Raw genomic sequence first — 27,267 nt, 5'->3', positions numbered from 1 at the left:
AAGAAAGAAAGAAAGAAAGAAAGAAAGAAAGAAAGAAAGAAAGAAAGAAAGAAAGAAAGAAAGAAGAAGAAAGAAAGGGAGAAAGGAAGGGAGGAAGGAAGGAAGGAAGGAAGAAAGAAGAAAGGAGAGAGGGAAGGAGGGAGGGAGGAAGGAAGGAAAGAAAGAAGGAAAGAAAGGGGGAGAGGGAGGGAAGGAGGAAAGGAAGGAAACCAGGATAACAATTTGATAGTTACAAGCATAGTTTTCTCGGGCATGACCAAAACTGAAGAATTACTTCCACACCTTATCCAAATGTGATCTTTTTTCCTTCCAGACTCTCATTTCTCTTATTATACCGCAATTACTCTAGGAGCTAAGCCATCCTAGAATCCCTCTTGTCCAGCTATCTAGACTTTTATTCCTGCTAGTCTTCCTCATATACATCCTCCACCCCTTTTCTGATGCCATGGGCCTTCTTTGACTGGAATTCCCCATCCTCTAGCCATGAAATCATATCCTGACTCTATTTTGTATTTTCATTTCTCTCGCATACACTTCTTCCTATCAAATCTGCAGAAACAATCTCCCTAAAACTCAAGTATGTTAGTGCTATATCCCTGTTCAAGAGTTTTAATTTTGTTCATTTTCTACAGAAAAGAAATTACCTAACATCTTATCATGGCTTTCACAATTTTCCATGGCCGTACCCAACATAACTTTCTCATTTTATCTTTAAGGACCCTGTATTCCACCCATATTAAATTTCTGTATTTTTCCCTAGCATATTTGAATTTAGTCTTCTCCAGGTGTTAGGGCTCATATTATTCCTTTTGCCTTCAATGCCTTCATCCTCAATCTCTGTAAAAAATTCTATTCATTCTCCAAGAACCATCTCCAAATTTGCCTGTTCCACTACAATTCTCATATTTTCCTTAAAACACTAATGACTTTATCATAATTGTTTTATTGTATCTCATCTCTCATGCCAAACTGAGAACTATCTAAAATAGAGTTGATCGGGACATACATAGTAATATGTTTAATAAACAGAGATTTTAAGTTTCTTTGATACTTATCACCAGGATTCTAATAAAACAGGCTCAGTATTGTTAGATAAAGCAAATTTAATTTCTGTAGGAATATTTCCATAAAACCCAGGGATATAATCTAAATTCTAATGGGAGCTAGAATCATATTATGAGAGGTGCATTGAATAAACAAATGTTCCGTGCATTTTGTTATGAAGATTCAAGTAAGGGGATGAAGAGAACAAGAGAAAGGGTACTATATGCTTCCTGACATAGCAATTACCATTTCGTGACACCGCCATCGTAGTATGCCTTCAACTCTAAGGCATGCCAAATAGTGCAGTGAGTCTTCACCAATATCCCTTCCCATAGATAACCTAGGATGAAGTAGCCAAAACTTCCCACATCTTCTTTCCATACCCTTTGCACTAGGGGGACACTGGAGGAGTATTTGGGGTGTCACTACAAGGGGCAGATGGTGGATATTATTGGAGATCATCACCCAAGGAGAAAAAGACTAATACAACTGCACCTGTTTTTCCATTGGTGCCATTTAACCTGGCACATATTTCCAGACTCACAAATGAAGCCCACTCTACTTTGGGAATATCCACCCAAAGAAGATTTTAGACTCAAGAATCAGTTCCCAGGTCTCCTCCAAGGTGACCCTGACTAAAGGTCAATCCCAGGAATCTACACTTTAATATCCTTAATGATTTCACCCTCAACAAAGATGTGACGCTGTTAGTAGTGTATTATATAAAATATCACGGGATGCTGGAACTGAAAATCTTACCCAAGTCATTTCTTCCATTCCTACATTTCCCTTCTGGCAAAAATGACTGAATTATGAATCCAAATATTGTATGAGTAGGTTTCTATGGCATCCTTAGCCAGAGCCAAAAGCCACAGACCTTTGATCTAAAATAATTCAAACAGTGAAATAAAAATGGGTAACATACTATATCAGAATAATCATATGTTCTTTATTTTACACAAAGGTTAGAAGCTAAGTAGATTTGCAGCCATCAAAATGTCCCTTTAATTCAGCAATATGGGAAGAAACATGAAAAGGAGGTCAAAGGAAAAAAAAATAGTAATTTTTCAGGTCAGATAAATTTTTGTATCTGTAATCTGAAAATATATCTAAACAATACATTGAATCACTATCAAATTGTTTTCACTGCATATAACCCTTTGGTCAGCTAAAACCTAATTCAAAGCCCTTGCCTTAGGAATAATAAAGATGTCTCAAAACTCTATCACTAGATAAATTTTAAGCTTTCAAACAAGAAGCCTAGTAGAAGTTCAATAAAAATATATTGGGAGCTCACCATTTCTTTTAATTACACGAGTCTGCCGTTTCACATGATCATTTGGAACACCAAAAATTTCTAGAACCACTAGTGTGTCAGCTTTGTTAGATGATGAATGGTTACTGGGAGGTAACTGGATACCACTGATGAGCTGCACAAAAATATTTGAATGCAAAAATTTAAAAGGATATCAAACTGCATAATCACATAATTTCAAAATAAAATATGTATTCCAAAAAAATAATAGACTCTCAGTTCCCACAAAAAAATTAAAAGTGGAATATAACACAAATTTTAAAATTTAACTCTTATCCTCAAGTGTCAGTAAGTGAATACTAGGAATATGTCTATATTATTCCACTTTACTAATATATAGTTATAGTAAAATTCACATTGTCTGGGATTTATAGTTCAACATTTTTTTAATTTTTAAAGTCTTTGTTATGGTTGTTATAAGGCACTGCTTAAAAGTATTGTTAGAATCATAGTCTACTGTAATTCAGCTTGAATTACTCTGAAAACATGAACTATCTTGAAATTCATACTGTATGTAAACAGCCAAAAATTAGAAACAATATTAATACTACTTCTGAAATGTAAGAAAAAACACTGCATAATTTCCTATGACAGTATTTTTTTCATAGTATAATTTATGTTTGGATAATTTATGATAAAATTTTATATTATTTATTATTGTCAGTATTATCATAAGTAATTTGAGTCTGACAAAATCAATGATTTCATATGTATATTAGGGACTGGGTATCAGAAGAACACTTAAAGTAATTTACAATAGTTTCATTTAACCTTGTATTAGTCAAACTAGCTGTTGAAGCAAAGTTTTGTCTTACTTTAGGGAACAAAGTCCAAACAAAAAACACTATTTCAAAGTGCACTAATTTGTAAAATGTACTAATATAAAAATTCAGGCATAATTTCAATTTCTGAACATTATAATAAAAAGGAACAAATAAATAATTGTTTGAAAAAAAAGAAAGGAGGAAGGAAAGAAGAAAGGAAGAGAAAAAAAGAAAAAGAAACAGAAAAAGTGCCAATGTATAATTTTTCCTTTCCTACATCCACACATTATAACATTAGCTGGAAGCCAGAGTGACTATGTAAATATTTAACAACAACTATGGAATGGGCATTGATCAATCAGCCTAATTAGACATCAGGGAAGTTGGAACATTGGCCATAATCAATAAGTACACTGATACCAGAGCCTCCCAGCTGAGTATCTCCTCCGCAGGTTAACAGACCCTTACCAATATGGAGAAGGTTCGGCTTTGGTGCACCTTGTGTCAAGAAATATATAAAATAAAAAATAATAATAATTGAATATCAGAACTGAAAAAGAATTTAGAGTCTATTATTCAAATACTTTTTACACTCTGAGTCACAGAGGCTTTCCAGGTGCCACCACGGAGATAGATATCAAAAAGAAAACCCTTGATGGTCAACTAGAGTACCTCTGCTTTCATCTATTGGCCTTATGCATAAGATTTTTAACTTAGAAAATGGTTGTATCGTATTTATAAGTTTGAGAATGATTGACCTAATCCAAAACTCTCCATTTGCAGATGACAGAGATTAAACCAGAAATGTTGAAATGTCTTCATCAAGGACATAAAGCTAATGGTAAAACTAGGTCTCTTGATTCCCGAGTCATGCCTTCCACAACTTGTACAAGTTGTAATCAAAGCTCTCCAGGACGATCAAAGCAAGAGAGAAGGACCCACATGGCTATGGCAGCAGTTTGCCAGGAAAATCATTAATCCTGCCTGTTTTATTACCTACATCCCTATATGCCACTTACATCCCTATATGAGACCCTTCAGAAACAAACAGGTGGCATCTGTAAACATCTGTGCATACTAGCTATCTTCCATCTTTGCTTTCTCAATGAAAGAACACATCTGTTGTCCTTACTATTTCTAACTTGCAAAAGAAATCATTCAATTAACTTACATATATTGAGCATACACTTTGCGTCAGGCACTGTGGATAAGACTTGAACAAAACACAGTCTTTATCCTTCCAGGGCCTTCAGACAAGTGGGGGAGAAACACAAGTCCAAGTAAATAAACAATTACAGACATACCTCATGTTATCGAGCTTTGTTTTACTCTATTTTGCATATATTGCATTTTTTACAAACTGAAGATTTGTGGCAATTCTACATTGAGCAAGTCTATGGGCACCATTTTCCTAACAGCAGTTGCCCACTTCATGTTTCTCTGTCACATTTTTGTAATTCTCACAATATTTCGAACTTTTTCACTATTATTATATTTATTATGGGGATCTGTGATCAGTGATCTTTGATGTTACTGTTGTGATTGTTTGGAGGTGCCACCAACCATGCCCATATAAGACAGCACACTAATACATGTGTGTGTTCTGACTGCAGATAGGGTGGAGACAGCAAGAGAACTACAGTCAGAATTGGAGCCCCAAGATGTGACTGAATTACTCCAATCTCATGGTCAAACTTGAACAAATGAGGAGTTGGTGGATGAGCAAAGAAAGTGATTTCTTGAGCTGGGATCTACTCCTGGTGAAGATGCTGTGACGATTGTTGAAATAACAACAAAGGATTTAGAAGACTACATCAACATAGTTGACAAATGGTACCACAGCCACCCTGACCTTGAGCAACCACCACCCTGATCAGTCAGCAGCCGTCCACATCCAGGCAAGACCTTCCACCAGCCAAAAGATTGTGACTCGCTCAAAGCTCAGATGATGGTTAGCACTTTTTAGTGACAAAGTATTTTTAATTAAGGTAGGTACATTGTTTTTTTAGACATAATACATTGCACATTTAATAGACTATAGTATAAACATAACTTTCATATACTCTGGGAAACCAAAAAGTTCATTTGGCTTGCTTTATTGTGATATTCACTCTATTGTGGTGGTCTGGAACCAAACCTGCAATATCGCTGATGTATACCTGTATAATACATATTATGGCATAGGGTGTTATGGAAAAACAAAACTACAAAAAGAAGCCTAACTAATTTAGTGTAGGAAAAAAAAAAAAAACTTCTGAAAAGAAGTGACCCTTGAGCCTTGAAAAATGAGTCTGAATGCAAAAGGCAGGTGAAGGATGGGAGAATGACCCAGTCAAATGAAAAAGCATATGTAATGCGTGGAGGTGTCATATGGTTACAGAATAAGGTGCAAGACTAGAAGTGGAGAAAGATGGGCCTAGAGAATTAGGCTAAGCCCTGACTGAGAAAGCAAGCAGGACACCCAAAGAAACATTAAGTAGGCACAATGAGATTAGCACTGGGGCACAATGTCTCTGGGCAATTTGTGGAAGACGAATCAGACCTGAGACAGGCTATGTGAAAAACCCTTAGGAGGCCAAAGGAATAAATGTGATGACAGGTAACAAATTCCTTAAAAAAGGGGGAGGGGGGCCAGTGGCAAATGGCATCAGACCAAGGGATTGGATAAGGATGACATTTCTAATCAATAAAATTTAGAGATGGGACATGGGAAGTAACAGATGTGGAAGAGAAGAATGCTTCCCAATTTTCTAGCCTGAATTAATTGACACAATGAATTCAATGGAGATCACTGACATTTAAAGAAAATAAGATTGGACTAGGAAGGGATGTTCAGCCTTTAATATATTAAGCTTAACAGAACAAGGATTAAACAGGTAAGGATGTTAAGTAGGATATTTAAAATATGTCTTTACATTCCAGAAATGAAGGCAGATTGAAGATTTGAGCACTGTTGGTAGTTGAAACCATCAACGTATATAAAAGGACACAAGGAGAATATTTAGAGATAAGGATTAAGAAAAAGCCTTAGCCTAACAGACACATGAAAAAATGCTCTACATCACTTGGCATCAGGGAAATACAAATCAAAACCACAAGATATCACCTCACACTGGTCAGAATGGCTAAGATTAGCAAGTCAGGAAACGAGATGTTGGCGAGGATGTGGAAAATGGGGAAACCTCTTGCACTCTTGGTGGGAGTGCAAGCTGATGCAGCCACTCTGGAAAGCAATATGGAGGTTCCTAAAAAAGTTAAAAATAGAACTACCTTATGATCCAGAAATTGCACTACTAGGTATTTATCCAAAGGATACAAAAATAGTGATTCAAAGAGACACATGCAACCCAATGTTTATAGCAGCAATGGCCACAATAGCCAAACTATGGAAAGAGCCCAGATGTCCACCGACAGATGAATGGACAAAGAAGTGGTATATATATATATATATGTATATGTGTATATATATGTATATGCTTACTTTGAGTAGTATTCCATTGTATATATCCATATATACAATGGAATACTACTCATCCATCAAAAAGAATGAACTCTTGCCATTTGCAGCAACATGTATGGACTAGAGGGTACTATGATAAGCAAAATAAGTCAAAGAAAGACAAATACCATATGATTTCACTCATGTGGAATTTAAGGAGCAAAACAGATGAACAAAGGGGAAGGGAAGAAAAAATAAGATTAAAAACAGAGAGGGTGGCAAACCAGAAGAGACTCAACTCTGGGAAACAAACTGGGGGTTGCTGGAGACTAGGTGAGTGAGGCGATGGGGTACCTGGGTGACAGGCAGTAAGGAGGGCATGTGATGTAATGAGCACTGGGTGTTATATGCAACTGACGAATCACTAAATTTTACCCCTGAAACTAATAATATGCTATATGTTAACTAAATTGAATTTAAATTAAAAAAATTTTTAAAAAAGAAAAAGCCTTAACAACATAAATACTTCAGAGGCAGGTAGAGTAAAGGAGCCCACAAATTTGAGAAAAAAAGAATCACTTGGGAAGAAGAGAAAAAAAGAGAGAGAGAGAGGGAGAGAGGAAAGCCCCAGATGCACAGCAAGGAGATTTGTGAAGAGTAGGAGGGGACCATACAAAGTGGCTGATTCATCCCTTTTTCTCACTAGAACAGCTACTACAATGACTAGATTAGGTGTTTAGAACAATGTAGCTTTTCACATATTTTCATTCATGCAAAAAAACAACAGGCAGACACTGGTACAAATGTGGAAAATGTTGAAATACCACCCACCTTACAGGGGCTAAAGAGATCAACAGAAATTTAAAGGCCCTAAAGGAAGTCAATGGAACTTAAAATATTAATGTATACTTTCTAGCTTATATCATAACAAAAAGTAAAAGAAAAAGTTATTAATCTTTTAAATTTTTGTATTAAAAAAATACAAAAAAAAGGGTGCCTGGGTGGCTCAGTTGGTTAAGCGGCTGCCTTTGGCTCAGGTCAGGGTCCCAGGATCCTGAGATCGAGTCCCACATCGGGTTCTCTGCTCATCGAGGAGTCTGCTTTTCCCTCTGTGCTCTCCCTCTCTCTCTCTCAAATAAATAAATAAAATCTTAAAAAAAAATAAAAAATAAAAAAAACGCCAAAGTTATGATAATATTTGCAAAGTAAGCTTAATGGAGAATATTTTGCTGGATCTTAGAAAGAGTGCCAACTAATTGATTTGGGGCAGCATCCAGTGCTGGAGGCAATTTCTACTATATGCCCCTACTTTTCTACCCTACATGCCCCTACTTTTAGAGTCACAGAATCCAGGGCGTGTGGGTAGCTCAGTCAGTTAAGCACCCACTCTTGATTTTGGCTCAGGTCACGATCTCAGGTTTGTGGGATCCAGACCCACGTCAGACTGTGTTCAGCATGGAGTCTGCTTATCCCTCTCCCCCACCCCCTTGCTTACATTCTCTAACTCTCTTAAAGAAATAAAATCTTTAAAAAAAATTTAAAGTTACAAAATCCCTAACAACCAAGGAAAAAGTCAGCTACATACTCACTGGTACTGTTTCTTTCAGGGGCTGAGATCATTTCTTTCTCATTCAACTTTGCTCTACTCTCTTTCCACATTAATCTCTGAAAGATAGCAACATCTCTTAAATCTCCATTCTAAGCCAGGACAAAAAGGCTAGGGCCGGAAGTGGATGAAAGTGGTCTCCCAAGTCCTGTGACATCAGGACAGTAGAGGAAGGAGCCGAGAGAGGAAGGTTTATGAAGGGCATGCAGTCTGGGTTAGAGCGTCTCCTGCACTCTGACCGCCAGGACGCCAGAGCAGGGAAGCTCCCACCAGACAGCACAGCCAGCAACACTCCCCTCAATCAGAACAGCAAACACAAAAATCTTCACCAGGGACAGCAATACAAGTACCAAAATTCCAGAACAGAATCTGAAATGGTTCATACGGTTCTAGGAGCAACCAGCTAAACAAAGAGAGGGGCCAAAGAGCCCTACCCACCCAATTTGTTACAAACCATAGGTTTGTAGATACAATCTAAAATAGAATTGCTGGGGTGCCTGGGTGGCTCAGTTGGTTAAGCGTCTGCCTTCGGCTCAGGTCATGATCCCAGGGTCCTGGGACCGAGCCCCACATTGGGCTTCCTGCTCAGCGAGAAGCCTGCTTGTCCCTCTCCCACTCTCCCTGATGGTGTTCCTTCTCTTGCTGTCTCTCTCTCTGTCAAATAAATAAATGAATGAATGAATGAATGAATGAATGAATGAATGAATAAATAAATAAATAAATAAATAAAATATTTTAAAAAATAGAATTGCTTATAACTAAGTGGAGAGAAAAAAGCTAAGGGCTTTTTAGAAGATTCAGGGACATTTAAAAAAAGGAAATAAATAGAGCACTTAAGTTATAGAAAAATAAGAAAGTTTTCAGAAAGTCTATACTTTTTGGAAACAATAAATTTTAGACAACTACTTTTGCTCCCAATAAAATCACACAGAATCTAAGAAGACAGGGATTGGGGGTTGGGGAAGGACGCTGGATAGGATACAGACAGAAATAAAAATGAAGCAGCATGAGGTAAATAAAAATTGGAGGGGAGAAACTGATAATGCAGGAGAAAAATTCATATCTACATTAGAATTGGTAAAGAATAAAATCAGATATGGAAGAAAACCAAAGGCAGAAAAAAAGAGACAGTGATAGAGTTGACAGGAATTAGTAAACATGCAGGCAGATACTCAAGAAAAGCATACGGATAACTTTTGGTTTCCAAATACTAATCAAAGAATATTCAGAGACAAGGGGTTAAAAATCTGGAACTGTGAAAGTCTAATGCTGGAGATTAATGACAAAGCAAAGAGCTCCTAAAATTTTCTAGTAAAATTCTATAAAGTTAAGGAGGGAGAGAGTCGCATATCTACAAGGTAACTAGTGGGCTGAACTCAGACTTCTCTGTCACAATATTAAATGCCTAAAGACAATGGGATAATATAGACTTTGGAGAGGAGAAGCTTTCAGCCTCAATATTTCTATTCACAAGCAGGTAATCATTCATGCAAAAAGTCAACAAAAAGTTTTTCAGAGATGGAGCGATACCGAAAAAGATGAACAGAAATTTTTTTTTTTAAAGATTTTATTTATCTGACAGATAGAGAGACAGCGAGAGAGGGAACACAAGCAGGGGTAGTGGGAGAGGGAGAAGCAGGCTTCCCGCTGAGCAGGGAGCCCGATGCGGGACTCGATCCCAGGACCCCGGGATCATGACCTGAGCCGAAGGCAGACGCTTAACGACTGAGCCACCCAGGCGCCCCAAGATGAACAGAAATTTAAAGGACATTAAAGGAAATCAGTGGAACTCAAAATATTAATGCAGACTCTCTAGCTTCTATAGTAACCTCCCCCCAAAAGAAAAAGTTATTCATCTTACCCTTATCGTAAGTGTAACTGGATCAATGTCTTTTGGTGTTTCATTTGGATTAAACTCTGTTTTAATATCTCTTAGGAAATGTGGTTTCAAAATATATCCAGAACAACCATTATCCAAAAATTTCCCATTTTGAAGATCCATAGGCAGACCAGGGGTCTGGAAGTTTAAGGCCACTGTGAGAAAAAAGTATTCTGTTATTGTCAGGAAAGAGAGGGTACATCTAAAGAAACACAGCTCAAAGATTTACTGAAACCGAATCATGGATTTTATATGTCCAAACATTTTAAGAGTGAGCATCATTAGCCAAATAATTCCTGATTTTTAAACATGTCTTCCTGCTATGTGTATATTAATGTATGAACGTGGGTTTTAATTTTTAAATTATAGCTTTGGTTTAAACATCAGACTGATACACAGTATAGATTATAGAATAGCAATGTGTAGGTCAGATGACATTCAGGAGATATGAGAATAGAGAAAATCAGTACACTTAATGCCAGAAGGAAAGACACTGAGTATATTTTAAATTTTCAGGCCCAAAGAGATACTGTTATCACTTGAAGAGGAAGTGGGAAACAAGCAGAGCAATAATTGGTGTTAAAATATAGAAGTCCCTCCATGGAGGTTGGTAAAAAGCCACTGTATGCAGTACCATCCTCCACTTCCCTAATACCCCCTCACCCACCTATCCTAACCCTACTCTCCCCCTCCCTCCACAAACCGATGGGCATTGCCAAGCCAGGAGCAGAGGCGTTCACACCTGGGACCCTCTGACTGGTTAGTGCCTGTGCTGTAACAGTGAATCAATTTGGAATAGGGAGGGTCTGGTAAAGACAAGTACCGGAGCCACGTAATCTCATTCACTTTTCAATACTGTGAATGCAGAAGCTGGTGTAAAGTATAAAAGGCAGAGGTCCCTTGATTTAAAGAAGCCCTTAGCAAATCTTTCAAGCAAAGGATTTGATATTCACTGTCCTCTTACATCCATTTTGATGTCTTTTTTCCCTTCCTACCCTTCCAATGCCAACTCTCCATGAATTGAACTTCCATGCCCCTAACCCTCCCTTAGAGTTACCCTCTCTGACCCATTTAGGAATAACTTCAGCTCTTGAAACTAATGATTCGTCATTATTGCCTGACCCTAAAACACCCAGGGCCAAAAAAATCTACTTGGGAAGCTCTTTTCATAAATCTTTCATTAATTCACAAAATGAACTTATTTTATCTTATTTTTGCAGAAACTCAATATTGTATATAACATACCCATTTGACAACCTATATTCCAAAATTCTTGAGGATTAAAATTAGAGGAGTCTGCTCTTGCTGCTTTGGGATAAATTCTGGTAATGAACTTGCTGGTGTGAAGAATAAACTCGTGGCCTAAAAAAATATATATGAGAACATCGTGAAAGATTTCAAATAAATAATAAACTGCTATGTTTCTATATATTATATAATTCTACAATTGTTTCAGTACTTTTGATATGTGTGTCTTAGCAAAAATATTTGTAATTCATGGAAATCAAAATAAATCCATGCCTTTGTTTGACAGTGTAATTCACTGTTACTGAGAAGTTAATAATTTTTTATCATACAATTTTATGTATATTAATCATTCACTTGAGGAAAAATGATTAAATAATATATTTGTTTTTCACATCCAAATTAATCTCACTTTGACATAAGAATATATAAAATTTTCAAATAAAATGCATCCATGTTTTAAAAAAAAGTTGTATCTTTCTCCATTTTGTCTTTTTTTTTTTTAAGATTTTATTTATTTGAGACAGAGAGAATGACATACAGAGAGCATGAGAGGGAGGAGGGTCAGAGGGAGAAGCAGACTCCCTGCCGAGCAGGGAGCCCGATGCGGGACTCGATCCTGGGACTCCAGGATCATGACCTGACCCGAAGGCAGTCGCCCAACCAACTGAGCCACCCAGGCGCCCCTTGTCTTTTTTTTTACTTTGGTTTTTGCATTAGGGCAGAATCACATGTAAGTCATATAAAGATATATAATGCCATCCAAATTAATCCAGTTGAATAACCAACAGATTCTCAGGGTTGAAAGGGATGTTAAAGTTATTCAGTTCAGCTCACAACCCTAACCACCACAGCATCTTCCCTCAAAATTCCTTCAATCTCTGTTTGCATCTCTCCATTGAAAGAGAACTTGCTATCTCCCAGTACAGCAGTCCCCCCTTATCCGTGGTTTTGCTTCCGGTGGTCTCAGTGACCTACAGTCAACCAGAGTCTGAAGCAGATGATCCTACTCCTGACAAATCACCAGAAGTTTGCAAATACCCTACAATCATTCATCTCATCTCATCTCATCACGTAGACATTTTACCATCTCACATAATCACAAGAAGGATGAGTGAAGTACAATAAGATATTTTGAGAGAGATCACATTCACATAACTTTCATTACAGTATATTGTTACCATTGTTCTATTTCATTATTAGTTATTGTTGTCAATCTCTGTGCCTAACTTATAAATTAAATTTATCATAGATGGAAGCCTGCTTCTCCCTCTCCCACTCCCCCTGCTTGTGTTCCCTCTCTCACTGTGTCTCTCTCTGTCAAATAAATAAGTAAAATCTTAAAACAAAACAAAACAAAAAAACATAGTATATGTAGGGTTCAGTGCTCCACAGTGTCAGGCATCCACTGGGGGTCTTGGAATGTGTCTCCCATGGATAAGGGGACTACTGTAGTTCTGATTATTTTCAGATGTTTTCCTTACTGAGATAAGGTCTATACTTATAATACACACACACACACACACACACACAGTCCATTTGTTTCTCTATTTTTTATGTTTTTACTTATATATTTTTATAAGTTTCTATTTATATATGTTCTATCTAAATCACTTGAGATTCAAAACTAATATGTACTAATTTGTACCCTTTACCATTGGACATCCTTCAAATTTTTGGACATAGATTTCGTGTTTCTCCAAGGCTTTTATTCTTTCACTAAGCAGATCCTGTTCCCACAACTACTCCTGCTAATACGATGATCAGTATCGGGAGAAATGGTTACTGCCTGGGGCCCACTACATTTGCTGGTCAAACTGGAATTGAATTGATGCCCTCTCATTCCACATACTATTTTTTAGGAAGCATTGTCAAGTAGAAAAATTATAATTACTGAAGTTAATAATTATAATCAACTTCATCAGCTCTCAATTTTAGAAGTTATACACTCCTTGAGAGAAAGAAAGCTACTCGCGTATAAAGGCACCATGTTGTCCAACTATCATGATCCCTTATCCAGCCCTAAGCAAGATATTTATCTTTTGGTAAGAAGTGTACTCTTCTGGATCTTAATTTTCCTATCTACAAAGTGATAAACACAAATGATCACGAAAGACCCTTAACATAATATGATCTAGTTACTTCTGAAATTGACCTTTAGAAATTAAACATGTTATGTTATTATAAATGCAATTTATGTTCATCTTAGATAAATGAGAAAAATCAAAAAAATAAGAAATAAAACTAATATAATCTCATCACTTAATTAATAACCAGTAACCCTTGGTATATATCTTTCCACTCTGTTGTCATAGGTATATTCTTATTTTTTAATTGAATCATATTGTTTGTTCCCTTATATAAACTTCCTTTTTTTAACTTAAAAATAACATAAAAAATCATTCCAATACTATTCACCTACTACATTATTTTTAAATGATTGAAAAGTATCCATGCATATAAAAAGTTGTTTGTTTCTTATTTTTCTGCATTATAAAATTGGTAACATTTAAGTTTTTAATAATAATGGACATTCTGGGTGCCTGGGTGGCTCAGTCGGTTAAGCATCTGCCTTCAGCTCAGGTCATGATCCTGGGACCGAGTCCTGTGTCAGGCTCCCTGCTCCACAGGGAGTCTGCTTCTCCCTCCCCCCTCCCCCCACTCGTTCTCTCTCTCTCTCCCTCTCTCTCTCTCAAATAAATAAATAAAATCTTTTTAAAAATTAAAAAAAATAATGATGGACATTATCTTAGAGTACACCTTTGCCCACATCATTAATTATTTATCATTGGATTTTGGTGCAAGAAAAATGCCCTATACTCTTTCCAAAGAAATGATGGTGCTACATTTTATGACTCTATTCAGAACCGCTCAGTGCCTTTTCAAATTTTGAGCAGGTGTCTAATACAATGAGAGTGAGAGAATTATAACAACTTTTGTTGTGCCCAGAGGGCTTGTCCCCTTGAGAAACAACAAAAACTATCCAATAATTTGAAAGAATAGAGACTAGCAAAGTAGGTCATTCAAGTTCAAACTCGGCCGACAATACTCACAGTAAGAAATATATCTTATATCACACGCAACACACAATACACACACATAATTGTTTCATAAAATAATACTCTTATTGCATCTCCATTATTCTATTCTATTCCATTCTATTCTACTCTATTATTTTAATGGTGGTGGTTCAGATTTACTGAATTGATTTTTGATCATCATCTACAGCTTAAAAAACAAACAAAAAGGGCCTAAAATATCCAGAGTCAGTTTGAAGAGATGAGCTGCAGTATGCCTCAAAACCCTTGGGTGCCAGTGGCCAGCCCAAAGTGGTTAACCAACAAATATATCAGAATCCGCATTTCCAAACAGCCAACAGCTGGTTTGAGTCAGTTGCAGGTGCTGATTTGCCTGCCATGGTGTTTCTATACAGGACGGTAGATTGCATTGTTTAAGAAGGATTTGGAGAGTCACTTGACTGCTGAGTTAATTGCCCATCCCTTTCCCCCCCCTTCTTAAATTCAGGTTATCCCCAATCATATAAGTCTGAGAATAGGGTAGAGTCGGCTTCCCATTCTCTTTCCAAGGCCTTGTTGCATCTTTGGCTCTAGCAAACAGAATAATCCACCTCAGGTTCAGAATCAGAAGACAGTGAAAAGATGCGGAGACCAATGGTACCACTGCAGATGTGCAGGGACAGTGCATACTCTGTACAGCCATCTGGCAGCCTGGCGTGGATGCCATGTCCTCCTTCTCCCTCACCTTGGACACACAGCCTCCAGGTCTATTTAATTGTCTACCTCAGGTGCCTACTGAGTCCACAGTTCACCATGGCTCCCTCTACCATGAGCCCTCATCTCCTCCCTACAGGGAGTCTCGCCTTTACACTGTTATCAAAGGCATCCTTCAGAAACACAGAGGGGATGGTGTGATTCCTGAGATTTCAATCCTGTTCACCTTTCTTGTGATTTGGCTCTGCCTACCTCTGCAGCCTTGTCACTCATCGCTCTCCTCTACAAACAGCTCACCAGGGCCCCACCCACAAAACTGTCCACACTGGACATTCTCAATCAAAATTTCATGACTTAAAGAAGTCAAATAAGTTCTGTGAAATCACTTATTGTGATTTGAGGTATATAGCCTTTTTTTAATTACATTAAATATGTTGAAAATTTATGAGAATATAGTTTTAGAAATGTCACTGACCAATCTTAACACCCTTGCAGTGAATTAAAGTTGTTTAAATACTTCATCTGTTTGAAACATAAGAATTTACCTTTCAACTTTGAAAGTTTTCGGGCTTCTGACTCCCCAATAGAATTACTCTCATTAAATTGCTGATATAGTCTTGAATGCTGAAAGCTTATGAACTTCTCGGCTTTGGTATAAATGACAAGATCAGATAGGGCCATAGCCACTTTTACCTATGTGGTATAAAAATAAAATGCAGAAATTTCATATTTTTGCAATAAAGCATTTGAAAAATTCCTTTTCCAATAAAGTAAATATGCTTTCAGATCGATTATATAAGTCTTTTCATAATATTATCTCCTCAAAAACCGTTTGGAATGCATCAATGTGATTATTTTGTATTCAATGTGATTGAATAGTATTTAATGTTAACATGAGACAGCATACATTTAAAATCCCAACTAATGTAGTAAGTATTGAAGATGACAATTATTACTATTTCCTTTTTCCCAAAGATCTGTTTATTCTTGTGAATTTTGCAACTTGAGGATATTTAGTCATGAGTAAGTATATGTCCAATATGATCTAACATTTGGGAATAACTTCTGCTGTATGGTACACATTTATTCTTTTACATGTCAGCAACTAGACCTTCTACACCTCTGCTATCCCCTTCCCAAGTTTTGTTTTGGGAAAACATTCAATCCATGGGCTTAAGTATTGATAATGTGGCTCAGACCTGGCTAATCAGAGCTTTGCAGTTCCCTAGCAATAGCATTTGACTCTGGGCTGTGCCCATAACTTGATTATAGCCAATGCCCAAAAACATTCGCTTTGTCATGTGAGAGATAAGTAGGTCTTCCATTGGATTGAGCCTGAAAGCATCTGAAGCTAAAGCTTTGGAGAAGTCTTGCACCAATGTAGAGAAAGTGGATCCAAAGTTAGAGAAAGAAAGTTCTGTGGAGTTTGCTTGAGATATTATACCACGTAATTCCTGAAATCTGAACCCCTTTCCCTGAACTTTTCATTGATGTGGGCCAATTAACTAATTCACATTTTACTTAAACCAGCTGAATTAGTTTAATGTCACTTGCAACCCAAGATACCTTCTTTTGTCATGCTAATTTGTATACTTATAATCTATATATTATAATGGTGATTTTCTTGTCTCTGACAGTATGGTCTCCTTGAGGGCAGAAATATTATGTTGTTTGTATTTTGTACATTGCACAATGCCTAGTACATAAAAATGCATAAAATTGGACCATTAAGAAAACATTAAAAACAGCCAGGAGCACCTGGGTGGCTCAGTTGATTAGGTGTCTGACTTGATTTCAGCTCAGGTCATGATCTCATGGGTCATGAGATCCAGTGCCTGTCAGGCTCCACACTCAGTTGGGAGTCTGCTGGAGAGTCTCTCCCTCTCTCTCCCTCTGCCCCTTCCCCCACTCTTGCCCTACTGTCTCTTTCTCTCAAATAAAGAAATAAATTTAAAAAAATAAAAACAACACATATAACTTTAAAATATTCTTTTCCCATGTTAATTTTTTCTAAACAAGTTTTAAATGAAAGACTAGAATTTTTAGAAGGAGAAAAAGATTTTTCCCTCAAAAAAAAAAAAAGTTTAATTCTCTACCAGTAAGAAAATAAAACAACTTTTCAATCACTTGTAAGATTTTCACAAAGTATCATCTCACCCTCCTTCTCCTGAAAAGTGGTAATCCAGCTGCATTAATTGCCCCTGCTTCCTTCTGTGAATCATCTTCTAAAATAGCCAATGCTTTTGATTCTTTGATTTCATCGTCCACATCTTGATCTATCTCTTCATATTCTTCTACCTGACCATGCTTATCAGAACCTTTTCTTTCACGGGTTTCCCTTAAGGATCCTATTTTCTTGTTTCTAACTAATATTTTGAATTTTAATGCCTACAGAAACGATTTGAAAGAGAGAAACAATTACACATTTACAGGGAAGTTTGCATTTGAACAGTCATTGAAAAGTCTTTCACCATGTTTTCAGTTAGCCCACAGTAGTAAAATATGTAAGAACTCCATCTTTTTCCATACTCCTATAATACCTTAATAGAAACCAGTGATATTATAGTATTGACCAAAATTTACCCCAAAATAAGCCTGTTATATGATTGGGACTTACTATGGCTCCATTTGTTTTACTTTCCAAAAATTCCTACTATTTTAAAAAATTGACATACATGAAAATTATATGTGTATATATATGTATACACACATATTGTATATATGTATAATTTATATATATTTATTTATAATACATTTTCTATATTTTTATATATATATTAAAATGCTTGAAATGCTATAAAAGAATGTTACAACTTCTGGTAGTAAATGCTTCAGATCATTACTTTGTTATCCAACATTAAAAAGTATTAAATGAAATCAGGTATTCAAAAATGTCTATTGTAATGTTTGACACCTAGAATAGATTAAATTTAAGTTAAAGATTTGCAAATCTTCTTCATATTTCAACTGTATTGGCCACAAGCATCATCAACTCAATATTTCCTGTCCATCAAAACAAGGATCATGGCAAAATTGACCATCAGAGTCACTCATTCTAAATCCAAAGACTTCCAGTTCCTTTCTTTCCCTTATTTATCCCTGCCCTTTTCAACTATTAATTAATTTATCAACGTACTTTTTTTTTTTTTTTCTAAGGAGGCTCCACACCGAATGTGGGGCTTGAACTCATGACCCTGGGATCAAGAGTTACATGCTCTACTGACTGAGCCAGCCAGGCACCCCTATCAATGTACTTATTAAATGCCTGTTATGTTTAATATATAATGCTGCTGAAATCTGGACTATGAAATAAAGTTCTTTTCTTCAAGGAGCTTGATTTGTCCATTCCCTTTACTATTCTCAGGTACCCACTCCAATTATTCCATCACATTAGACCTTCTCTCTATTACTATGGCCCTTATATTACTCTCTAATATGGAGCTTACCAAAGTGCACTATGCAACCACATTCATCAAAAGCATCACCTGGGCTCAGTCAATTAAGCATCCGACTCTGAATTGGCTCAGGTCATGATCTCAGGGTCATGAAATCATGCCCTGCATCGGGCTCCACACTGAGTAAGGAGTCTGCTTAAGATTCTCTCTCTACCTCTCCCTCTCCCCCTGCTCTCTCTCTCTTAAATAGATAAATAAATCTTAAAAAAAAAAATCATCACCTGGAGTGCTTGTTAAAGGAACAGATTCCTGGGATCTACTTCAAAATTAAAGAATCAGAATCTTGAGTTGTAGGGCTGGAATTATGCCGCTTTAACAAGTCTCTAGGCAATTCTTTTGTACCCCAGTGACCAAGTGAGGAATGAGAAAGGACTCTATCTCCAATTCCTCATTTAGTCATTGAAAAGCATTCCCTTACTTTAGTACAGAAGCAAAAACGTTAATGAAAACTACATATCTGGATGCAGAAAGTTGATTTATAAATAGGAGGAGGAATCCTATTCCTAGAAAACTATACATTGTTATAATTTCCTGAATTAGACCATTAGATTAAACCTTAGATTACATCTTTGATTAGATTAAATATTTGATGGTATGTTTCCAGCACGTTTCACAAGGTCTTTAATCTCTTTTCTGTCATAATTGAGCACATTTAGTTGTGAGCATTCTCATGGGGTGAAAGAGTCAGTTTTTCCATCTGTTCAATTTTTTTTGTTCATTTCAATACTATCATGATTCTTATACTTCTCATCACCAGTGTCACAACTTTCGTCTTTAAATTTTCCACTCATCTAAATAAAATATGGAAAAATATAAGGGAAAATATTCAAATATTACAAAAACACTGCTCTAAATACCAAAATGATGACACGTCAAAATGAAACTATTGATTGTTAGACAATCATGCAAAAAAAAAAAAAGTGTCATGCAAAAAAAAAAAAAAAGTTCGCTCGTCTATCACCTGATGAAATTTGGGGTGAGGAGACTAGGCTGGCAGAAGAAACTAAGAAAGACTGGCCAGAGAGGAAAGAGGAAAACCTAAAAAATATGGTATTACAGAAGAAAGTGTTCCAAGGAAAGGAAGGAGGCTTCCCAGTATTGAATGTTGTGAAGGAAAGAAGTCAGATGGTGACTGAAATAGGTCTGTTAGAATTTACTGGTAGAAAAGTCTCTGATGACAATGAGAAACTTACTGAGGTGCAGGTGGAAGAAGAAGCTCATTAGGTTGTGAGGAGATGAGAAAGTGGAAATTTGGGTTGAAACAGAGAATAATAAAGAGATAGCTGAAGAGAAATCGAAATCATGAGGCTAGTGTGGGAGTGCTTTTTTAAACCAAGTATTTGAGTATGCTCAGTTGAAGATGGAAAGGATCCCGTAAGAGACACGGAAACTGAAAAGAGCAGATTTAAAAAAAAAAAAAGGGGGAAGGGAAGGGGCACCTAGGTGGCAGTCAGTTAAGCATCTGACTCTTGGTCTCGGCTCAGGTGGTGATCTCAGGGCTGTGAGATTGAACCTTGCATGGGGCTCCACACTCAGTGCAGTCTGCTTAGATTCTTTCTCCCTCTGCCCCTCCCCCAATCTCTTTCTCCCTCTCTCCCTCTCAAGTAAATAAATAATTTTTTTAAAAGGGGGTGGGGCAAGCCACCCAGATGCTAAGGAACTGGACACGGACTCTATTAATAACCTAGATCTTTGCCTCTTTCTTCACCTTTGCCTATAAAACATACCAAATTCCTGTGGCCTACTATTAACTGACTTGAAATTTTGGATTCATGGGGTATGGCACACAATAAAAATGTGAGTTTTTACCTATATCCCTATATATTCTCTTTATCAACATACATTTACCTAGATGCTCACGGGAACATTTCCCAGGCAACACATTGCAAAGATACACCTCTATGCATCATCAAAACTAAGCATTTTCATTGATCTCTCAACCAGTTTTATTGATCAATATAATAGTGACATGCTTTTTCTTTTTTTATAAACCTGAGCTTCTGAGACAAAAGGTTACCTTTGGTGAAGGTAGTTTGTCTGGATAATCATCAAGCATATCAGAAAGCAAGGCATCTCCAAAAACAGACTGCAAAATGTCTGCTATCACTTCTTGTTGGGAAGGTGAGCAGTGGTTTTCTAAAGAGAGCACCACTGGGTAGTCAGATGTCTAAAAAATTAACCATTGCTACGGTTATTGATCAGAATGCCTCAACGATTTTAATGCAATTAATAGAAACAGTTCATCTATTTTAAAACTTACATTCAATGTTCTGTACTTTTGCAAAATAAGTATTCTTTAAACTGAAATTACTTTTGATTTTGACATAACAGGGAACATTAAATCTGTATGAAAAGGAAGATTATTACTATTTATACTAGAAATATAGGAAACAATTGAAGCATCCAACAGTAGGTATTTGTTTAAATAAATTATGCCACGTCCATTTAAAGGAATGATATAAGTCTGGTAAGAAGGAGGTAAAGCTATATATACTGCTATAGAAAGTTATCTATGATATCTTCTTAGGAAGAAAAAACCAAGTTGCTAAAGAGTAAAGTTCTACATTTTAATGGTTTAAGCATATATATATTTGCTTACCATATATATTTATTTATTTAGAATTTTTAAATGTGAAGGAAACTTTAACACAGAGAAGTTAGAGGAGATGTTAATTTTCTACTTTTTTAGTCAAAGTCTATAATCAAAACTCATGGCTTTATAATTAGAAACAAAGATAAAGATAATAATAAAGAGAATCTAAAAAAAAAAAAAGAGAGAATCTATTAAGTAAAGATGGCTTTACAAAGATATTTTATGCCATTTGTCACACAAAATAGAGAAACCACATTCATTTTGGAGTCTCGTTTAAAATTATTTTCTTTATTTTGTTTCCTATATACTTACCAGGACACAAATTTACCAACTTGTAAACAAGCCAAGGACTTGCAAGGCCTGTTGCATTATCATAGACCTTTGAATAGGAGATACAATATTCTTCCTTTTTAATGTATGAGTATATTGGTTTCTTGTGGCTGCTGTAGCAATCGACCACAAACTTGGTGGCTTGAAGCAACAGAAATTTATTCTTTCATAATTCTAGGGGCCAACCTATAAAAGCAGTTTCACTGGCTAAAATCAAGGGAGCAGCAGGCTCTAAGGGAGATCTATTCCTTCCCTCTTACAGCTTCTGGTGGTTGCCAACCTTTGTTGGCTTGTGGCCATGTCACTCCAATCTCTACCCCTCATCTTTAGGTTGTCTCCTCTTTGTGGCATTTGGGCCCACCCAGTAATCCTGGATAATCACCTTATCTCAAGGTCCTTGATTTCATCCATCTGCAAAGACTCTTTTTCCAAATAAAGTAACATTTACAGGTTCCAAGAAGTAGAACCTTTGTGGGCCCTTATTCAGCCTACTACAATAACCTCATATATACTCACATACATATAAATGCCCTAGTCTAATATCAAGAGAACATTGTAAAATTTTTTCCCAAATATAAAAAATGATTTTGAAAATAGGCAAAGTGATGGCCTCCAGACAGATTTCTCAATTAGACCCTGACACTCATTGGGGAAAGTTCATCTTTTTTGAGGGGGGGGGGGTCTTCTGTGGTCTTTGGCTCCACCTTCAGGGAAGGTCCTCTTGTCTTATCTTGGGCCACATTTGAAGTATGTATTGAGGAGTTTGCTTTCCTTAATACCAGGCTACCTTTGCAGCTCACTTCTTGACCAAGGGTTGTTTTAAGGCTCACCTAAGAATCACACTTGTGTTTTATTTTGCCATGTTGTGTCATGCTATGTTTTGGCAATGTAATTCCCTTAAAATGTTAGACTCCTTACATATACCCACAGTTCTTTCCTAGTCATAATTATCGTCTATTTTATTTTATTGCTCTCTCTTCCCCAAATTAATGGTGACTATCTTGAGTAGAAAATTCAACCTTCATAGAGAAGAACACAGACAGCAACCTCTGTGTCCTCAGCTGCAGCAACTTCTTGCTAGAACGTCTCCAAAGGCAAGGGAAACAAAGGCAAAAATGAGCTATGGGGACTTCATCAAGATAAAAAGCTTTTGCAAAGCGAAAGAAACAGCCACAAAACCAAAAGACCACCGACAGAATGGGAGAAGATATTTGCAAATGACATATCAGATAAAGGGCTAGTATCCAAAATCTATAAAGAACTTATCAAACTCAACACCCAAAGAACAAATAATCCAATCAAGAAATGGGCAGAAGACATGAACAGATGTTTCTCCAAAGAAGACATCCAAATGGCCAACAGACACATGAAAAAATGTTCAACATCACTCGGCATCAGGGAAATCCAAATCAAAACCACAACAAGATACCACCTCACACCAGTCAGGATGGCTAAAGTTAACCACTCAGGAAACACAGATGTTGGTGAGGATGCAGAGAAAAGGACACCCTCTTACACTGTTGATGAGAATGTAACCTGGTGCAGCCACTCTGGAAAACAGTATGGCCGTTCCTCAAAAGGTTGAAAATAAAGCTATCCTTTGACCCAGCAATTGCACTTTTGGGTATTTACCCCAAAGGTACAAATGTAGTGATCCAAAAGAGCACCTGCACCCCAATGTTTATAGCCAAACTATGATAAGAGCCCAGATGTCCATCAACAGATGAATGGATAAAGAAGATGTGGTATCTATATACAATAGAATACTACTCAGCCATCAAAAAAATGAAATCTTGCCATTTGTGATGACGTGGGTAGAACTAGAGGGTATTATGCTAAGTGAAATAAGTCAGTCAGAGAAAGACAACTATCATATGATCTTGCTGATATGTGGAATTTAAGAAACAAAACAGAGGATAATAGGGGAAGAGAAGAAAAAAATAAAACAAGATGAAATCAGAGAGGGAGACAAACCATAAGAAACTCTTAAGCACAGGACACAAACTGAAGGTTGTTGGAGGGGACAGGGGTGGGGGGATGGGGACTGGGTGATAGACATTAAGGAGGGCATATGATGTAATGAACACTGGGTATTATATAAGACTGAGGAATCACTGACTTCTACCTCTGAAACGAATAACACATTATATGTTAATTGAATTTAAATAAAAAATAAATAAATAAGAATATACACAGTTATTATTCCACTTACATAAAGTATAAAAACAGGAAAACTTAATATGTGGTATTAGAAGTCAAGACAGTTGCCAGCTCTTGTTTGGGGGTTAATGACTAGGAAAGGCACAAGAAAGGTCTCTGGCTATTGGTTATGTATGTTCAATTTGTAGAAAGGTATCAACCTGTATGATGTTGATTTATATACTTGTACATAAATATAATACAGATTATATTTCAATAAAAATTTTGTAAAAAATGCAAGGTGGGAGTGAAAAATAAATAAATATATGATAAAATAAAATAATGTAATATAATCTTTCAAAAAAAAAAAGAAAGAAAATTCAATCTTTGATCTAACCTTTGCTACAAAACTGAGTCACCCTGTTCAGCTGAGAAGTCTCATTGAGTCTTTGTTGTTCAAAACCTTTTTTTCATTCCATCTCTTTCTCTTTGAGTCTTAGAAGCTGTAAGGGTTTCCATACTTTCAAGGCTTTGAATTTTTAGATTGCCTCTATTCCCTCAGTTACCCACCCTGAAGGATGGGAGAGGGCTTGCTATGCAAGTATTTGGGAAGTGTTTTGGACAAAAGGAACAGGGAGTTTAAGGGCTTTGAGCTGTGTCTGAAAAAGAGTAAGGAGGCCAGAATGGCCGTGTGAACAATGGAGACACAAGTAGGAGTCAGAGGTAACAGAAAACAGGTTAAACGTGTATTTCAGTTCATATTTTGAGTGGGATTGAAGGTTTTGAGAAGGGGAATGACATGATTTGGCTTACCAAAAAGTCACTCTTGCTGAAACATTGAGATGAAACTGCAGGGGAAAGGGAAAGAAGGGGTTAATTGCAATAATCCAAGTGAGAGGTGATGGTAGTTGCCCAGGACAGTGACAGTGAGAGTGGGGAGAAGGGGTTAAATTCGGTATATATTTTGAAAGTAGACCCACAAGGATATACTAAAGAACTTATTGAAGGGTTGGAGAGAAATGAGGTGAGAAGGGTTAAAGTTGATAATGATTTAGGCTTGAACACAGGAGTTACCAGTAACTGAGATGGGGAAGACCATGAGAAGAGCAGACCCGGACGGAAGAGGAATATCTGGAACTCAGTTCTAAGCATGTTAAGTTAAATATGCCAGTTAAATATGCAAGAGGAGAGGGGTGCCTTTGTGGCTCAGTCGTTAAGTGTCTGCCTTTGGCTCAGGTCATGATCTCAGGGTCCTGGGATCAAGCCCCGCATCGGGCTCCCTGCTCAGCGGGAAGCCTGCTTCTCCCTCTCCCACTCCCCCTCTTGTGTTCCCTCTCTCGCTATATCTCTCTCTGTCAAATAAATAAATTAAATCTTAAAAAAAATATATGCAAGAGGAGATATCCAGGACATACTTGTCTATGTTGGTATAGAGTTCAAGGGAGAGATATAAATTTAGAAATCATTAGAAATTAAATGTTTAAGAGGATCAATGCCGGGGCGCCTGGGTGGCTCAGTCGTTAAGCGTCTGCCTTCAGCTCAGGTCATGATCCCAGGGTCCTGGGATCGAGCCCCACATCGGGCTCCCTGCTCAGCAGGAAGCCTGCTTCTCCCTCTCCCACTCCCCCTGCTTGTGTTCCCTCTCTTGCTGTGTCTCTCTGTCAAATAAATAAATAAAATCTTAAAAAAAAAAAAAAAGAGAATCAATGCCATGTATTAATGTTTTATACTAAAATAGAAATTTTTCATGTTTTATATGTATATTTTGTAAATTTTTAGTATTTTATACTCATATAATAAAGGAGTCGATTTAAATTTGTGATTTTTAAGTTATGTTTATATTTACAGATAATGTATTGACCTACTTAGGAGAACTTCAAGTTTATCAAATTTGTAAGTTTAATTTATTAGATATACATTGTTTAAGTACTCAGTAAGATTTTATTAAATCTCTTCAATGGCACTGCAATTGAAGTACTTAAGAAAGAAATCAAATATACTAACTTTACAAAAACAATTTAAAATGTCTGAAGGTGGTTAATTAGCCAAGTTCGTAAATAGAACCAAGTATTATTTTAAGCAGAGTGTTAAAACCCACTCAACTTATAGACTAGGATTTGTAGGCTGAATTTAGAAGCTCTCAAAAGAACTAGATCTCTGAATCTGTAACCTTAATAAATCCAACAATAATTTTTTAAAATCCACAGTAAACTTCTAAACATTCTTTGCTGTATGGATTGCTGCCATCATAGTCACAAAAACTGTCAACAATCTATATAATACATTGTTGACATATTTTATTGTGCATTTTGAAAGTAAAGTACTTGAATGTTGGTAAAATATTTACTATTATATAGACCAGTATTTCTCAAATTTTTTTTGGCCATAACTCACAGCAAGAAATATATTTTACATTGTAACACAATACACACACACACACACACACACTATATATATATATATACACACACACACATATAATTAAACAAAAAGTTCCCTGAAACATTCATCCCACTACTTGAGATTAACTTTGATAAATCTACCTTTAACTACATACTACATAGATCATAACACACCATTTGAAATATCACTGATCTAAACTAAGGTCGAGCATTATAGGATTTTGAAGCAAGTAAATTATATTGGGCTTAGATAACTATAACAAAGATACGCACGTACCATGAATGCATATTTCTGTATCGATTGGATGACAGTTTTAAACAGAAGCTTGCTGGTGAGTGTATAACCGTGGTATACAACAGGTTCATTTCGTGATCCATCCCAGCAGTCAATTTCCAGACAGCGACATCCTTTCACAAGGGCACTAGCAAAATTGAAACAAAATAAATTGTCATTTCTGGATCACTAAAAATGTATGCTATAGTACCAAAATATCCCAAAAACTATTTGTGATTTTGCAACAAATGTATAACAAAATCCATAAAAAAGACAAGGAGTTGCGTTGAACTGAACACACTTTGCTTCTTTTCTGTGAGCACAGCCCAGCATGGAAGTAACATGTGCCATCCACAGTTTCAGCACCACCAAGATGGTGCAATGTGGAGTTCTGGGCACTGTGAATCCTGCAATTTCTCCCTAGTCCTTACGCTCTCATTTCTACAAGGGCAGGAACTAAAATTTCAGTCTCGTAAAAAAATGTTTTCTAGATATAGTTCATGATCAATAAACATTTATTGTGTTTTTATTAGGAAAAAAATGGGAATTCTAGGGATGTAAGAAAACAAGTGGCAGGCAGACAGAAGTGATCTCCTAAAATACAATCTTGGAAGAGAAACTGAATGAAAAGAGGGCTGACTTGAGACATCAGGATTTTGGAATTGACAGCCATGTATCAGGAAGCAGATAGAAGAAGCCCGCTGCTATACTCGAAGATCTTTTTCCCAGAGAAAACCAAGTTAACACTTGTTTTCCAGGAAGTATATTGAGTTATCCCACTGTGTCTAAGCCAGTGGTTTTCAGTCAGGACAATTTTGACCCCTAGGAGACATTTGGCAATGTCTGCAGACACTTTGGGTTGCCACACCTGGGAATGGGAAGGAAATTTGTAACTGGAATCTAATTCATAGAAGCCAGTGTTCCTGCTAAACATTCTACCATGCACAGGACCAGAACCCCACAGCAAGGAACAATCTGACCTCAAATGTGAAGATTTGAAAAACCCTACCCTAAACCATAACAGGAAAAGGGAGTGTGGTCCCAACATCAA

At 36.7% G+C, this 27,267-nt stretch overlaps 1 protein-coding gene across 1 annotated transcript in view; it reads right to left on the bottom strand.

Moving 5' to 3' along the window:
- PLCZ1 (phospholipase C zeta 1) overlaps positions 1-27,267 on the bottom strand; it is a 50,487-nt gene that overhangs the window by 3,072 nt on the left and 20,148 nt on the right. Inside the window, 8 exon segments of the mRNA XM_035027866.1 lie at positions 2,342-2,474; positions 10,030-10,202; positions 11,293-11,409; positions 15,569-15,720; positions 17,176-17,248; positions 17,327-17,411; positions 20,496-20,645; positions 26,220-26,364. Coding sequence (XP_034883757.1) covers positions 2,342-2,474; positions 10,030-10,202; positions 11,293-11,409; positions 15,569-15,720; positions 17,176-17,248; positions 17,327-17,411; positions 20,496-20,645; positions 26,220-26,364 — 1,028 coding nt within the window.

The sequence above is a fragment of the Mirounga leonina genome, unplaced genomic scaffold (assembly GCF_011800145.1).
Source record: "Mirounga leonina isolate KUSES-001 unplaced genomic scaffold, KU_Mleo_1.0 Mir_201, whole genome shotgun sequence".
Lineage (NCBI taxonomy): Eukaryota > Metazoa > Chordata > Mammalia > Carnivora > Phocidae > Mirounga > Mirounga leonina.
Note: the sequence above shows the minus strand (reverse complement) of the source record. Positions and strands in the feature narration are given on the sequence as shown.